Consider the following 16,708-nt stretch of genomic DNA (forward strand, 5'->3'; position numbering starts at 1 on the left):
TAGCAGCTCAGGTTCTGAGTGTGGGACATTCGTTGGATGTTAGGTCAGCTGGGGAGTTTCCATGCAGCTACCGCCTGACTGTGGAACACTCATTTGACTGTTAGACTGGAGAATTTCCTCCAGTTCGCCATAATGGGAAGTTCCCGAACCTTCAAAAAGGAAATGGCTTGCAGGTGATAAGGCACAAGCATGCCAGAGAGATGCACACAGTTGGAACATTGCATATCTGGAAAAATGGTTACAAACATTACCAGAGAAGACAGAACACACTTCAGAGTCCTTTGTGGGCAGCCAGTCAGCAGTATTCTCTGCATAGAAACCAACAGGACAAGAAAACAGCCACAAAGTCAATGCAGAAGCCCCTGGCCCACCTGGCTAGTCCAGGGAGTTCCAACAGAGGCACTAGACAAACCACGACAAGGAAATCTTGCCAGCCCTAAGGTCCCTCATAGCCCATCTCCCTGACTGATGCCTGTGCAGTTTCTGCTCAGGTGACCCAGGTCGGGTGGCAGGACCCCCCTTAAGGAGCACTTCAGGGGGAGGTCAAGCAGCATGAAGCACTCAGGGCGAGCTTCCATCTCTGAAGGCCTCCTGTGAAATGCTGCAATATGCTTTATGATGCTGGGAGAGAACAGAAGAGGACAGCCTGTTGAGAACACAGCCATTAGAACAATGAATTTCGGGAACTCTGTTTCCATGGCTGAGAACACCCTTTCTGTGCAGAACAGAGGCACAGGGATCCATGACTTCATTACAACTTTGAATCATGTTTCACAGTTATGTTTTCACCTATTTCAGCATCCATATTCAGGAAGGATCTCAAGTTCCATTAGTAATTATCCCGATATAAACGTTTCCCTCATTGTGGAATGTGTATTTGGGGTGTCCACTGTGGTGTTGAATAATTAATTGATGGTAGATCTGCATAGCAAAATGCATGCTGCTGCAGTTAAGAAAATCAGCTTCGCAACCACTGTAGGCGACTGTTTATTTTCTAGTGTGAGCGCCTCTGCCGTGGAAGCTGGTTCCCAGTGTGCACAGAGACGTTCCATCCGATTTCTCTCCCTTCCACCATACCACTCACATCCTCTGCGGTTAAACCACTCTTCCATGTTGAGCTCAGAGGACAAACATCTGCTGTTTCTAGCAGCTGCTTTCTGAGTGAACCATTGGTCAGATCAATAGTTATTTCAAATTTTCATCTGCTTATTCCAAGAATGTCTTCTTGTCACCGTGAGCCCAGGTTTCCTCCATGAAGCTGTTTATTTTTAGGTACAGAACAGTGGCTTAGTTTATCATGGATGTATAGGATTGCTGTCTCTTCCTGATTGCCTTGTCAATTTCCCATTATGAAATGCTCCTTTTAGCCCCAAATGCTGCTGCTGCCATCAAGCCACTTCTCCATGGACTGATACACACTCAGCTTTTCTGCTGCTGTTGTTTATACGTATATCCTGAAAAATCCTTTTACTTTCAAATTGCCTTGGTCTTTACATTTGTGGCATTGTTCTTAAAAGTAGCACACATCTAACGTTTTCATCCAGTTCATGGTCTTTGTCTTTTAGCCGCAGTATATGAAACACTTATTGTTGTAGTAATTATACATATATAGGGACTTAAATCTACATTTATAATCTCTATTCCATTTATTCCTAAGTTTTCATATCTCATCATGTCAACTTTGTTAATTAAAATATTTAATTTTGAGCTTTGCAAACACTTTATGCTTTTTTTTTTTTTTTTTACAAACTATAGAGTAACATAAGAGTAACTATCTCACTTTCTTCTTGCTATGGATTTGTTTATTTTACTTCTGTATTATTTATCTAGACTGACTCTCCCAAAATCCATTTGCAGTAAATTCTTAGAATCTAACCATTTCACTGACTGGAAAGTGAAACAAGTTTGTTCCCTGGAACCAAACTTGATAGCTTTGTGTAATTTGAATATAAATTTTATATTTCTTAGAAATGTTTAAGTCATTTAAAAATATTAGAACGTGACTTTTATTGATTCATCATGTTTCCCCCAATAGTTTTTAAGCTATACAATTTCAGATGGTTCTATTTATGTGGCTCATGAACTGTTTGTATATTTTTGACAGACTTTTATTGGGGATATCTTCCTGCTTGTTAACCCATTCAAAGAACTCCCAATTTACTCTGCCATGGTGAGTAGAACACACCAAATGTCATTTTGAAGTGACATTCTTGGGGCATACACATTTGTATTTGGTGACATAAAAACTAAAAGAACAACAATTAATACAAAATTTCTCAGACTTATTCTTACTTGAATTAGCATGATTGTCATGTTAATGTATCCTGAGGCAACCCTGGGAATCAGTTATTTTACCAAAGGTATCTTGTACATTTAAATGTGTAACTCTCCTCTGATGGCGCTGAGGAGACAGAGTGAACTAAATAATAAGGCCTGTTCCCATGCACCCCTGGCTGATTTGGTATCACTTGGTTTAGCGCCCCCATAGGAACGCTTGGTTTCCTGCTGAAGAAGTTCTCTTAGGTTAGAGCAGTGGAGATGGGAAGCGAGATGTACTCTGGGGATTTCCAGAGTGGGCAGTGCCACCGGGAGACTGTCCAACACTGGAAATGACACGCTGTGGAAAGCCACTCTGGCTAGCTGAGATCACAGTATGATTTTAAGTAGATAAAAATATTGTAAGTATCTCCCTGGCTTTTCCGTATCCACACACCTGCTTCATTTGTAAAACAGGACCCCTAAGCAGCAGGTACAGGTAAACACAAGCCAGGGAAGAGATGTGCATTTCTGACACCCATAGGAAAGTGGAGAGGGAAGACTGAAGGAAGGAGAGAGGGAGGGAAAGAGCGGAAGGAGGAGAGAGTGAAGGAAGAAAGGAGAAAGGGAGGGGGAGAGAAAGAGAGCATTCTTTCTAGTCTAGAAGGCATTGCATAATTCCTCCTCACAGGGCTCTTGAGAGCAGGGCTCCTCACCACTCACCTTCACCCTTCTTGCCAAAGTCCATGGTGTGCTATTCTAGTAAAATGCCTCATCCTGTCCAGCCCTGTCCCAGGCTCACCCGTGTGCACCCATGAGTCCATGGAAGCCTGGCAAACAAAGACAGGGCCATAACCACTCTAAGCTACATACGAGAGTTGAGTTCTTTTTACCAGGTACCCACTGCCTTTGGGTCCTGTTTTGCAGCTGAAGCATGTATACAGACACGTGAGCTCCAGAGAGACACTTACATTGATTTTACCCATTACTACTTAAAATCACACTGTGATTTCAGTTAGTTGGAACGACTCTCCACAGCAAATCATCTCTTACATTGAACAGTGTCACGGTGAGGCTGCCCAGGCACTTTGGAAAATTCCCAGTGCACAGAGTTCATTCACAGAGGGATATTGATGGGTGCTTAGATGGGTATTGGCTGGTGTTTGGTTCATGGATGGCTATTGATGGGTGCTGAAGAAAGGCTTGACTATTTCTGTCCTTTGCTGCGAGTTATGTTTCTGCAATGTCTGTGGTTGCCATGTTCACACAGTCTGCACCTTATGCCTGGTGTACTGATGAATGTGCATGGATAATCAGCTCATTTCTAAACAGCAGTGCCACCTTTTGAAACTGTCACACACATCCAGGAGCGAGCATGGATGGCATCATATAGCAGTATAAGAACAGTGTTCCTTTGTATTGCCCTGTAAGGGTCCTGGAATTTCTTCATTACCTAGTTTTTACTTAGAGGAAAACAAAATCTCCCAGAAAACAGAGCATAAAAATACTAGCAGTGAGTCCCAGTGGCAACCATAGGTCATCAGGTCACTGAAATTAAGGTAATTATGTTGCTGTGTCTCTGAGAGAAATGTAAATAAATTCCCATGATGCTCTCAAATGTGATTTTAGAATGTTGATGCCAAATATTGGGGAAGTTGTGTGTAACGTGAGATGCCACAGCTTGGGCCTATTTAATGGATATCTACAGGAATGAAAGTTTGTGAGGTGCAGCTCTTTAGGTCATTGGAATGGTTTAAGGCTTGTGGACCAAGAGTTGAGAATAAACTCTAAACCTCTATGTTGTCACTAGGACTCCTGGAATTGGGCTGAGAGAAAGGTGATTGTACAGGTGTTCTCTAGATGGCCCCATCTCCACTATCCCCCATGTCTCCATCCCCTATCCTCCATGTCCCCTTCTCCCAACCCCCCATGTCCCCTTCCCCCTATCCCCCATGTCTCCATCCCCTATCCTCCATGTCCCCTTCTCCCAACCCCCCATGTCCCCTTCTCCCTATCCCCCATGTCTCCATCCCCTATCCTCCATGTCCCCTTTCCCTTATCCCCCATGTCTCCTTCCCTCTATCCCCCATGTCTCCATCCCCCTATCTTCCGTGTCCCCTTCCCCCCATCCCTGGGTTGTTGTAGATCCAGCGACACGCTTCAGTTTCTAGAGTCCCTGTTGGTATCAGGGACAGAAGTCGATGAGCCTTCCATCTTCACTCTGCTGTCCCCAGGTGTCCCAGATGTACCTGAGTCCCACGGGCCAGCGCAGCCCCTTGCTCCCACCCCACCTCTTCTCCTGCGCAGAGCGGGCCTTCCACAGGCTGTTCCAGGAGCGAAGGCCACAGGTCATCATCCTCAGGTGAGCCAGCCTGTCGCTGCGTGCAGATGCCGGGACTGGGGCGTGTTCCCCTTCCCTGCTCACCATGCTTGCTTTGTGTCTTCCCAATAAGCACTGCTGTCTGGTTGAAGGGACAGACAGATTGCTTCCTGAAGTTAATCCAGTGGAGCAGAGTCCATAGCAACCGGCAGCGTGAAACTCACTTCAGCTGGAGATTTAAAACAGCAGCACACGAACCCTGCTTTCAAGTCTAAGAAACAAACACAGAGAAAGAAAAGCGTGCCATGCTGTTGGATCTAAGCCTCTGCTCCACACACAGTCCCCCACATGGTCTAAGCTACAGTTTCATTCATTCAACGAGGCAGGTTTCCTCAGTCTGCTCCTAGATTCACCTCTGCTTTCATTTCACCCTGTATGTCTCCAGAGGTGACTTTTCTTGGAAATGTAAAGAAAAATTTCAAACCACAGAAAAACAATTTACCCTGTAATAAAACTGTTCAAATGAAGATGTGAGGGGACATGGGAAATGCCACAAGGAGGGGTGGGGTGTGGTCACTCTTAGAGGATTCAAGAAGTAGAGATGGATTAAAACCAGACCTTCTCTGGAGAGCCCTTGGCCTTTCCGGCCTTGGCCTTTCCGGTGTAAGCAGCTGACCTCATGCTTGCTTCCATCGCTCTCACTGTGCACCCATGCTCAAGTGTAGACTAAAACACTTTCTTAATACACTCAACATCGCTTCGATAAACAAACTAGACAGGAGACAGCCGGCTCTGGGCAGGACAGGGGAGGCTTTGCTGAGAGCGAGCTCACAGCGCCCTCTAGGAGCGCCATGGCTACCCCGCCTAGATTTTGTTCACCCCAAATCCTACAGTCATTTGCTCATCTTAACTCCCTCCCCTAAACTCCTCACTGCTTTTCCCTTAGGACATATTTTAAGGCTAATAATGCCACATATTTTGAGGAGGAAAAAACCCTCATTTCTTCAAGTTATACAAGTCTCTCAAGCCCTCATAAGCAAGACAAACTGCGACCGACTGTGGGCTGGAAAGTGCCATAGTCCCTCTGGCCCTGCCTTTGAGCCCTGCACTGTGACCTGGTCTCAGTGCATGTGGAACAGGGTGACAGGGGAGAAGGTTTTAGCCTTTCTTACGCCTGCATTCAAGTTGGCTCGGGGGAGCTCAGTGAGGCCATTTGCATTCACTGGATGTTCCTCTTGTGCCGCAAAAGTAGCATAGACAGATGGTAACCCAGATTTTAGTCATCAGAAGTTGAATATCGCTTCAGGGCTCAGGGAACCCTGCAGAAAAGGGGGCAGGAAGGGTGTAAGTGCCAGACTGGATGGAGGACACCAAGAAAACAAGGCCCTCTAAGTGAGCACATATGAACCCACAGAGACAAGGGGGCATGCACAGGCCTGCACAGGTCAGCCCCAGGTCCTCTGCATATATATTATGGCTTCCGGTTTAGTGTTATGGGATTCCTGAAAAACGTGAGTGAGTGGGTCTCTGTTTCTTGTGCCATCTCTTTGGCTCTTTTCCTTCTGTTTGATTGTTTTCTCCAATTTCAGGGTGTTAGGTATTTTTAAACCTTATTTTATTATTCCCCTTAGGAGCCTTTTCCTTTTCTAATGAGAGACAGAAAGGGAGTGAGTCTGGATGAGACTGGACGCACAGAAAAGCTGGGAGTGGAGGGAAGGGAAACTGTGACCAGATATATAATGTGATTTTTTAAAAAAGCCTATTTTCAGGAAGAGGGAAAAGTTGAATATCTCTAGAATAGATGTTCTATAAATTGGCACCAGATAAGACATTATTTTTCATTTTCTCTGCAAACTTTATTTTAATGTTACGTCTTAAATTTGGTGACCTGTTTTTTTCCCAGCTCGCATAAATAAGGACAATGGAGCTGAGAAGAAGAGAGCATCAAGTTGAGAGTTCAATTATTAAAATTCCAGCATTTTTTTTTTTTACCAAATGCCCTTCAGTTAGTTAATTAATTAGAACATGGCTCACCTTCCACCACTGGAAGGCAGGTGTCAGGGGGCCCTCTGGAGGTCTGACATCCAGCACGCCATTGCCCGCAAGGCAGGACACCTGTTCAAGTGGTGGTCAGGACAGACCAATCAAGTAAGAGCAGAGCTGTCCCATCGGCTCTCTGACAGCACCGCAGGGTCTGAGAATCACCTCTGGCTTTTCTTTCTCTCCCTCTCTAAGCCAGTGAATTTATGTTCCTCCCGTTTTTGTTTGTTTGTTTCCACAGTGGAGAAAGAGGGTCAGGGAAGACGCAGGCCAGCAAGCAGATCATGAGGCACCTGACCAGCAGGGCCGGCTCCAGTCGCACCATGTTTGACTCCAGATTCAAGCATGTAAGTGGCTTCGGGGCTGGTGAGTGTGTGAGCTAGAGGACTGTGCAATGTGCACAAGTCACTTCCAAGTGCAGGGAAGCGTCGTCATGGCCGTACGGTGTCAACATCACCGCCGAGGAGCACAGATCTCTGTGTTCGCACAGGAAGCCGCAGGCTGGTAAGGAGCGATGCTGGGGCAGCGGTGAGAGCCAGCAACAATGCTCCAGCATTTTTAAAAGAAGTGGCCGCCGTAGCATGGATGATTTCAATCTGTAGCTCTTCCTGAAGCTTGCACCCTCTTCAGAAACACATCAGCCCACTCTGCGGCTCTCAGGTAGCAGCGTCAGTCAACTTGGGAAGACTGGCAGGCCCTCATTCAAATATGCTAATAAGCCGGCAGCTGATGCTCCCAAATGAGAACGAGAATAAATCAACATGGTCGTAAGATAAATGCAGGTTAACTAATGGAAATAACGGAACCTATTGACTTAATTGAAATGGCAGGGAACAATAGTCCCCCTCTAAATTACCAGCCAAGATAATCATCTATTAAAATGATCATTGGCAAGAGAACAGACTCTGTAATTTCTGATATGCATTCTGATCACTTTATGTAAATTGACTTTGCTATTTAGTTTAAATGACACTTTTTAATTCCTGTTGAGTTAGTTAGGTATAACTCTCCTAAGACTCCTGGCACTGGGCAAGCAAAGCCATCAGTTCTTCTGACTTATTTGTGTGTTTTCTTCATTCCTCATGGCATATTTAAATTCCAGGGATTCCCTACTTTACATGTCATCCGAATGTGTATCCCTGTCTAAGTTCACGAAGCCCAATTCGGGGTCAGCAAAGCATCCCGGGAAATAAACAGGATTTATGCCAGTGTCAGATGACTTTGTGACCTGACTGTAAATCCTGTAAATTTACAGAGCATCTGTAAAATGAAGTGGATTGGGGAGGGGGTGGTACTGCATCCTGGGCGAGAGAAATATTTCGCTAGCGGAATCGAATCAGTACACAGAGCATCCTTGGTACACAGAGCTATTTAGCAGGAGGTTGAAACTGATATCCACCCAAACTGACAGGGAGTTCCCCAGTGACATGAGGAAGGCCAGGTGAGCTGTCCTGAGAGACTGACCCCAAGTGAGCCCTCAGTGGGGACCTCTCACAGGCAGACATGCGGAGAGCCACACCTGGGCCCAGGGTGTGACACACAAACTGCCCTCAAGGGGAAGGCTAGTGGCAGCTCAAGCAGATTGTTGTGTGTATGAGAGAGAGAAAGTGAAGGCTTGCTTTATTGAGGTAGTAAAGATTGTACAAGTGAAAGGAAGCTGGAGAATTAAAATGAGAGCTTGTTGGATGGAGGGCATCTCCAGGGAAAGCCATGCAGAGGGTGATGAAGGAACAGGTGACACAGTCACAGCCTTGTCAGAGCTAAGTACCATGGGGTCAGGGAGGTGGAATGCTGAGGCCCAGGGCCTCTCAGTCCGTGCTCCAGGAATCATGAGGAAGGAGTAGAGACAAAGACATAGCTGGGTCTGAAAGATGCTAAGGAGGGTGGGCGCTGAGGTCTGGCAGTGAGCTTACTCACTGTCCCCTGGTCATACACTTTTGAGGTCCACTCTTGCATACTAGAGCCTCATCCTGTCAGGGCCCTCCCTCCCAGTGTGTTTGCTGTGCTCCGTATGCTCAGTGGGAGGTGAGTTCCATCCCCAGAGACACTGCTCTTCCTCTCAGTCTGGGAGCACCTAAGCCCACCACCCCCAACCCTACCAACACTGCTTTGTCTCTGACCCCTGTGTCTGAATTTTGAAGATCAGAGGTGGAGCTTTCCCCCTTCCTTTGATTTACTGAAACAGAAAAGCCATGTTTCTGAAAAAAATTGCCATTCCACTCCAAATGAGTTCCAGTCTCATTCAGTTCTGTTCCAGTCCCTCAAATAAACCTTTATGGAGAAGTCCCTTTGCAGATGAAGTGACAGGCTCGGTGACTAATGGATGTGTGGATATTCGTTAAAGAGCTGCCAGACCTTTATTTCTAGGAAATACAAATAATTAGCTATTCCATAGCACATAGTTACTGTAACTATTGAAATTTATATCACACAGTATAATGGAAAAAAATCAATCCAATAAAATTTTAATCAGTAAATAGCAAGGTTGAAGTAGGTATTTTCCCATATATTTTTATTTAAAATTTTATAGCCATATGCTATTCTCACAATTTTGTTTCGAAGTCAAGGGAGACAGTAGAATAATTCTAGTTGTTGGGTTTTTTTGGGGGGGGTCCTCAGCATTTTTCTCAATACAGTTATTTAGTGCCACCTATTGGCTGACTAGCTAATAGCGGAAGAAGCTGGCCGTTTCTGGCTTGTCATTGTCATCTGGATGTCTGCAGCAGTTTGTGCCCTGGAAACATCTGCTAAGGATTTACAGTTCTTAAATGGCCTTAGCTTTATATTAGGGCCTCACCTCATGTGTCTTCATGGCATGCATGACTCTGCAGCCACATTGCCTTGGGTCACATCCCAGCTGCGAGGTTTGGAGTCTGTGATCCCAGTTGGTGATTGTGTCTCGCTGACGGCAGTGGAGACGTTGGTGCAGGTTGGAAGCACTCACATGTATGCATCCGTGTGCATTTATGTTTACACACACACCTCATGCCAGATGGTGGAAAGGCACAAGGAAAGCATGGTAGAAATGTGTCACTAACGGAAAGAAAATCATTCTTTGTCATGCATGCGTTGCTCTGCAGCAGGCACGAAGCTGAACGTTTTACACACATGACAGTGCAAAGCACCAAAATGTCACTCTTGTGTTAGAGTGAGGAGGAGTGGGACTGAGGGCTGAAGGAACTTGCTTAGTGCTTTAGAGTGAGTCTCTTACTAACTTGAGATGGGAAGCAGCTAGCAAAGCATGTACCACACCTGTGACCACAGTGACCACACCTCCTGTCTGGGACACGTCACCCGTTATCCATGAGATTTTCTTGTAGAATAATGCAACTGTCACTTTATTGTCAAATACAACACAGAAATCCCCAAATCTAGAGTATTTTTAAAATCTATTCTATTTTGTGGCTTTTAAAAATAATTATTTGCAATACATTTGTACGGTGAAAAGGAACTACTAAAATTAACTATGAATGTTAATTTTAACATTCATAATTACCTATTGAATGTAATTTTGAAGAAAAATGAGAGCATCCAGATCACTAATTATTTGGGGTGGGGGTCGTTCTGTCACACCTGGTATCAATTAGCTTTGGGTTGTATTAATTTTCAGGTCCAAATCATGGAGTTTTATTTAATGTGTCTTCAGAAATCTAAGCTTCCAAACCAGATGGTTAAACTCATTTCATTATTACGTTTAGTATTTTTTGATTTGCAATTGGGATCAAAGTGTTGCTTTATAATAGTTAATCACGCAGAATGCTTCTCAAGTTGGTAAGGGCCTGCATATAACAAATGCCAAAGAGACCTAACAAATGGGCTCAACGCTTCTGCTAAAACCTTATAATAATGATCTAAAAAATAATGTCACAAATGAGAGGGTCCAGGATGAGGCCACACTGCCTTAGCAGAGGGTGGCCTTCTGCCACCTGGTGGCTGACTCTGAAGCTACATTTAACAGCTCTGTAGAGTCCCGAAAGAGAAAGGACTTTCCAGACCTCCATGCATTTGGAGAATTGTTCCATCACGATCCTTACCAGGTCGCAGCCAATGAATGGATAAGACGCGCATTTTATTTCTTGCTCAGTATTTGGAAAAACTTCTTTAGAGAGCATGTCAGATTCTGATGTCCCCCTGTGTGGACATCAGATGAGTTTTGGAGCCACAGGCTCTCACACTTTGTGACAGAGCACAGTAGAGAGGGGCCGTGGCCGTGATGGCAGCCAGCTGTTAGCTCCATTGCTGCAGAATGAGATGCACCAGAATGCAGCACGGCCAGGGAAGAAGTCAGCAGCCTGCAAGTTGAAACATGTGCAAGCATACCTGAGGGGGAGAGAGCACTGGGCCAGCGTCACACACATCATTTTAAAAGAGGTTCTGGGTTTACATCATTCCTAATTCTTCTTTTCAAAAAGCAGCAAGGGGCTGGGGCTCAGCTGGTAAGAGTGTGCTAAGGCCTGAGTTCAGACGCCAGCACTGTGTGAAACGCCAGCAGTGTCATCTGTGAGCTCGTAAGTCCAGAACTGTGGGACAGAGACAGGGAATCATGAAGCTTCTTAGCTGCCAGCACAGACACAGAATCAGGGACAGATCCTGTTGTAAGGGAATAATGTGGAGAATGACCAAGTAGGACGCCCAACTTCCTTCACACACGTGCACATGTGCATACCAGCCCTTCCCCCTGCGTGTGTGTGCATGTGTGTGTGTGTGTGTGTGTGTGTGTGTGTGTGTGTGTGTAGAACACTGGCCTCCATTTCCATGTAGATGGTAAAGTGTGTGACACCTTCTTACAGTGGCCACAATCCAACATACTGTGTGTACTGGTAGTTTGCATTTGAAGGAAGAGTAAACTTAAGAACTCAGCTTCCTGTGGGAAGCGCAGGGCCTTCCAGGTGACAGAATATCCCCAGCGTCTTCGCTGTGACACTCCAACTTTATTATTTTCAGGAGTAGTCGGATCAAACTCTCTTTTGTGTTGCAGGCGCTGTGCGTCTTGGAAGCCTTTGGACATGCCAGGACCACACTCAACAACGTGTCCAGTTGCCTCATCCAGTACTGGGAAGTGCAGTTCTGTGAGAAGAGAAAGCAGGCAACGGGAGGTAAGTTCACACTAGGAGCAGAGGAGCCTGGGCGTGTCTTCGGCATCCCGAGGTTTCCGGTTTCAAGTTCAAACTGTACTGGGAACCAAAAAAATATTCTCAAAAATCTTCTTCCCAAGAGGATTGCGGCATAAATTACACACACAGAAAAGGGGCTTTAAAGGAGCCGACTGGAATCGTACTTCTCCCACAGGCTGCCAACCCTCAAACATCGTAGTCACGTGCAGTTCCTTCACACAGCACACAGCGGGATCGGTGTGAGTGCTTGACCGGAAACCAGTCCGAACATTAAAATAACCACCAAACTAAAGTGGAACAGAATAGGCTCCTTATTTGATTTAAATATTAGCTGCGTGTATGTGTGTTTTCTGGAAACTCATTTACAGTTCAAGTTCCTACTGACCAGTGGGTCCTGGCCATAGCAGTGAAGTTCCCTGGCACAAAATTCCCAGAGGCCAGACAGAAAAGGCTGTGACTTGATCCTTTGTCATGTGGTCTGCAGACCCAGGAGAGGACTGTGGTAGGACCGACCGGGCAGTCTGTGAGCGGAGTCCCAGGCCACTGGCCATCTGCTTGCTTCTCTGTGTGCAAGGACGTTCTCTGGGGACTCTCATCCCCACGGTGTTTGAGCCATTGGCTCCTACAGAGCCTGCTGCAGCCCCCACCTACCCCATGCCAGCGCTGAGCCTGACATCACGCGCCTGCTCCACACACTGCCGAGGAGACACCTCATCTGGTGTTACTCTGTCCCTGTGCACAGCCTCCTCACCTCAGGAGCACACTCACTGCCCCTAAGGTGCCCCCTGGTGCTCTTCCCAGTGGCTTCCTTTCTCCTGGGGAGAGTCAGTGAGTCCTCTCCCGGCAGGGGGTGGGGTGGGGGAGGGTTAGGAAATTGTCCCAGACACATGAGAGAATCTGAAGAGGGGAGGGAGGCCGAGGACGCTGCTCTGCCACCGAAACAATCCGAGTTTCAGTCTCCAGACACCAGGGAAGTAGCAGCGCGTGATCCCAGCGCCCTGACGGGGAGATGGGAGAATCACTCCGTGCGCTCATGGGCCCGCTGGTTTGGTGTGTGCAGCTACAAACTGTCTCAGACAAGGTGGAAGGTGAGGGCTGGCACCCAAGGTTGTCCTCTTACTTCCACACATACAACACAACATGCACTCACAAGGACACACACACATACACACACACACACACACACACACACACACACGTGTGTCCTGTTCGGGGAGGGCAGTGAGACTTCTGGACCCCCTCCTGTGATCAGCCACGCCCTGTTAGCAAGTAGTTCCCCTGGTTTCTGCCCAGCCACACCCTCGGTACTAACAGGCTTCTGTGAAAAGGATGAGGCACACTCACGTTTATTCCCACCTCTGGCTCCTCCGGGAGGAGATTGGCCGGAGTGCAGAATCTAGGCTCTGTGAGTGTGGCTTGTCGGCTCTCTGGGATCTGTGTGTGAAGTGGCTGTTTGGCTTTTGTGTGGCTTGGTTTACTGTCCGTGCTGTGCTGTGTGTGCGCGTGAGTTGGTTGTCTCTGGGCTCTGTGTGTGACTGTGCTGCCTCTTCCGTTGGAGAAACCTTTCTGCAGCCGTCCTGGACGGCATTCTCCACACGCACATCTCCGCTTCCGTGTTGCTCACTCCTTCTGTTCCAGGTTAACATCCACAGAGCTCTTGGTTTACGTTTGTAGCTTTGAAAGCTTCCTGCTGTGTCCTTAAAAAAAGAACTTGTCAAATGCTTCGGTGATTATTTTTCTAGGATTTTAAAATTAAGGCAAATGGAGCTAATTGGAAACAAAACAGAAAAACGGTTCTGTTGAGGTACTGCATTCTCAGGGGTGCACAATGACATCATCCCGCGCCCACGCAGCCCAAGTGCTCCGAAGGGCTCAACCTCAGAGCTCAGCTCTATTCCTCGTAAAAGGAAAACTGGCGATGGTGTATCCTGAGAAGGTCTTTCATGAAACTCACGTTTCAAGGGCCTCATTCTTGGAGTGTGCAGAGTGACTATGTCCTGGGCACAGAGACTCCAGGGAAGGCTCTGTGTGTGACAGGCTTGCCCACATGAGGACGAAAGCGTGCTGTAGAAACGGTCCATGCCAGTCAGCTCAGCACAGGAGCATCCATCATAGAGTCTGGGCTGCCTGGAGCTTTCTCGTCATGACAGAGGTGCTGAGGCCATGAACAGCAGAGCCCGAAGACCAGGGGTACGGCCAGGACACTAAGGCAAGAAGGCCAGGAAGATGCTTCTCTGTGCTAAAAGGACTCTGAGTCTGAAGACGACCTCTGCCCCCTGATAGCTGCTCTGAGGTCCAGAGAAGGGTGCGGAGCCTTATCTTGTTTCCCTGTTCATTTAGCATAGGTAAATGAAGTGGGCATCACGCCTGGAAATGTTCCAGAACGTCGGTGTGTGAGGACTGCTGTAACAAACTGTTGTGTGTGACTTTTCCAGGGGAACACAATACATACACCCACACACAAGCACACACACATACAGGAACACACACACATGCACAGACTTTATAAAAAGGAAAGGTGCATAAATTTAAACTACCAAGAGAGCTCATTCACTCAAGTTGAGCTGCTATGAAAGCAGCTGAATTGTAAATGTTCGTAAAAATAGCTAATAAAATTGCAGTGATATTATTATATTCAAATCAGGTCAAGTAAATGAAGATGGCATGACGCTTTGTGCTTTATGATAGGCTGTATTTGCTTACATTGTCAGCATGTATAAAGCAGTGATTGCCATTGTATTGGCCATGGAGAATTATCATACTAATGTTAAGGCTGATAGATGCTTTCTCTTATGGTTGTTAGTGGTTTTTAAATAATTTAACAGCAGTTATTTTGCCAGAATGTAACCATGAATTGCAACATAAAAAACATCAGACTTGATTTTAAGAACTGCTAGCTGTAAATTGATTTTTTTTATTTCATATAAATTTTATTAACAAATAACATCTTAGCCTGGTTCCCACTATGCTGCTTTCCCCACCGATTGCCCACCTAACAAAGCCGTCATTCCTGGTTCCCCAGTGTAGGACCTATCCTTCTCCAGGACTGACGTCACCACATGGGTGAGTGTACAGAGAGCCAGTGTGTGAGAATAAGGAAAAAATTGCCAAAGAAGGCTCCATCCAGTCAGGAAGCACCCTGTGTCCGAGACCATTGTCTTTCTCCTCACATTCACATCTCTTGCCTGAGGAAGAGGTTCACCATATGCCACCCAGGGGCACCTGTGAGAAGCAGGAAGAAACTTGTCCCCACTTCTGTCTTCATAGCTTTTCTTTAGGTGAACAAACTTTGAGATCGTCAGTCACTCTACAGCATATGCAAACTTTTTTTCTTTGATTGAAAATAGATCATTTCCTCACACAATATAACTTGGTTTCAGTTTCCTCCTCCCTCTACCCCTCCCAGTTTCTTTCCATTCCTCCCTGTTCACTTTCTGTCTCTCATTAGAAAACAGGCTTTTAAGAAACGTAATATAATGAATATACTATAATGTACAAAATAAAAACTCATACATCAGAATTGGAAAAGACAAACAGAAAGAAACAAGCACGAGAGAGGGCCCAGGAGCCATAGACCCACTCCTTCCCATGCTCAGGAATCCCACAGAAACCCTGGAAGCCAGAACGCATATGCAGAGGGCCTGGTACAGACCTGGGCAGGCCCCGGGCCTGGCGCTTCAGTCTCTGAGCTCAGGCTGCTTTGCTCAGGTGATTTAGAAGGCCTTGTTTTCCTGGTGTCCTCCATCCCCTCTGGCTCTTACACTCTTCCTGCCTCCTCTTGTGAAGGGGGAAGGAGATGATCCCTGAGGGGAGGGATTTGATGGAGACATCCCACTTAGGGATGAGGCCTCTCATTTTCTGCATAATGCCTGCTACAGGCCCCTGTGTTTGCTCCCTTCTGCTTCAGGAGGGGGCTTCTCTGATGACAACTGAATGTCATTAAGGCTCACTTGATTGCTCCGCTCTTTTACCTAGGTTCCTGAACTGTCTAGTCTCAGGTTCTCGGTCACCCAGGCAGTGTTGGCTTTTAAGTCAAATGAGACCTTGGTTGGTCACTCCCACAGCTCTGTGCCACCACTGCCTTACCATATCTTTAGGTAGTACACCACTGTACATCAAAGACTTTGTGGCAGGGTTGGGGTTTAAGTTTCTCTCTTGATAGTATGCAGTGTCCCTTCCTGTGCCAAAGATGCTGGAAGTGGAGGCAAAGGCCCTGTACAGGTACCGGCTTATCCTCTCCATGCTCAGTGAGTTATGTGGGCATTGTTTTCTGCGTGGTACCTAGCCATCAGTTTGTGGAGAGAAACATATAGTCTGGCAACAGCCTGGGTTGTTTGGGTATCCTCTTTTGGCCAACAACTTAATTAGATGTAGTTCAACCCAAATACTGGAAGCATCATTTGATGACAAGAGCCAGTTGGGGTTCTGTCTCCCCATTATTTGGTGATTTCATTTAAATTGCCTTTCTAAACATGTATGTTTAGAAATCCTTTATTGTGTTAGGTTTTAAGGACTACACAGAGACTATTTTAGGGAGCAAAGCTACTTGGAGACAGAGTAAAAGATCACCCCCTGCCTTTAACTATTGGCTTTACTCTGACCAAACCTGAGAGTGTTCTCACCCACTAAGCCCATGTAACTGGTGCTTTGTTATTTTAAGAACATAGCTTCTTGAGAAATAGAAGTCTAGTTAAAGCATCCTTCATGGGAGGCTGCTTGGCACCATGTGAAAGGCGCTTTGGGTTGGGTGCCAGTCTGGTCATTGAACTGCAAGTCCTGCTGAACTTTGCTTACCTCTTCTCAGCTACAGAGTGAAAAGACTGAACTTGCCCATGTGGCTTCCATCTATGTTTCATTTAGCCTCCAAAGCTGCCCATTTCTTGGTCCTACAACCTGATCTGTGGAGGCTGAACACAGCTGCTTCTTGAATTATGGAGACATCGGTGGGAAAGCTGCCGCGAGTGCTGGCCTTAGAGCT

General features: G+C 46.3%; 1 protein-coding gene across 2 annotated transcripts in view; it reads left to right on the forward strand.

Moving 5' to 3' along the window:
- Positions 1–16,708, forward strand: part of Myo16 (myosin XVI) — a 450,668-nt gene that overhangs the window by 219,203 nt on the left and 214,757 nt on the right. For both annotated transcript variants that reach the window (XM_060381367.1, XM_060381366.1), the window contains exons 12-15: positions 2,105–2,170; positions 4,491–4,618; positions 6,858–6,963; positions 11,595–11,712. In XM_060381367.1, coding sequence (XP_060237350.1) covers positions 2,105–2,170; positions 4,491–4,618; positions 6,858–6,963; positions 11,595–11,712 — 418 coding nt within the window. The remainder of the gene's footprint in view (positions 1–2,104; positions 2,171–4,490; positions 4,619–6,857; positions 6,964–11,594; positions 11,713–16,708) is intronic.

Source organism: Meriones unguiculatus, chromosome 4 (genome assembly GCF_030254825.1).
Source record: "Meriones unguiculatus strain TT.TT164.6M chromosome 4, Bangor_MerUng_6.1, whole genome shotgun sequence".
Classification (NCBI taxonomy): domain Eukaryota; kingdom Metazoa; phylum Chordata; class Mammalia; order Rodentia; family Muridae; genus Meriones; species Meriones unguiculatus.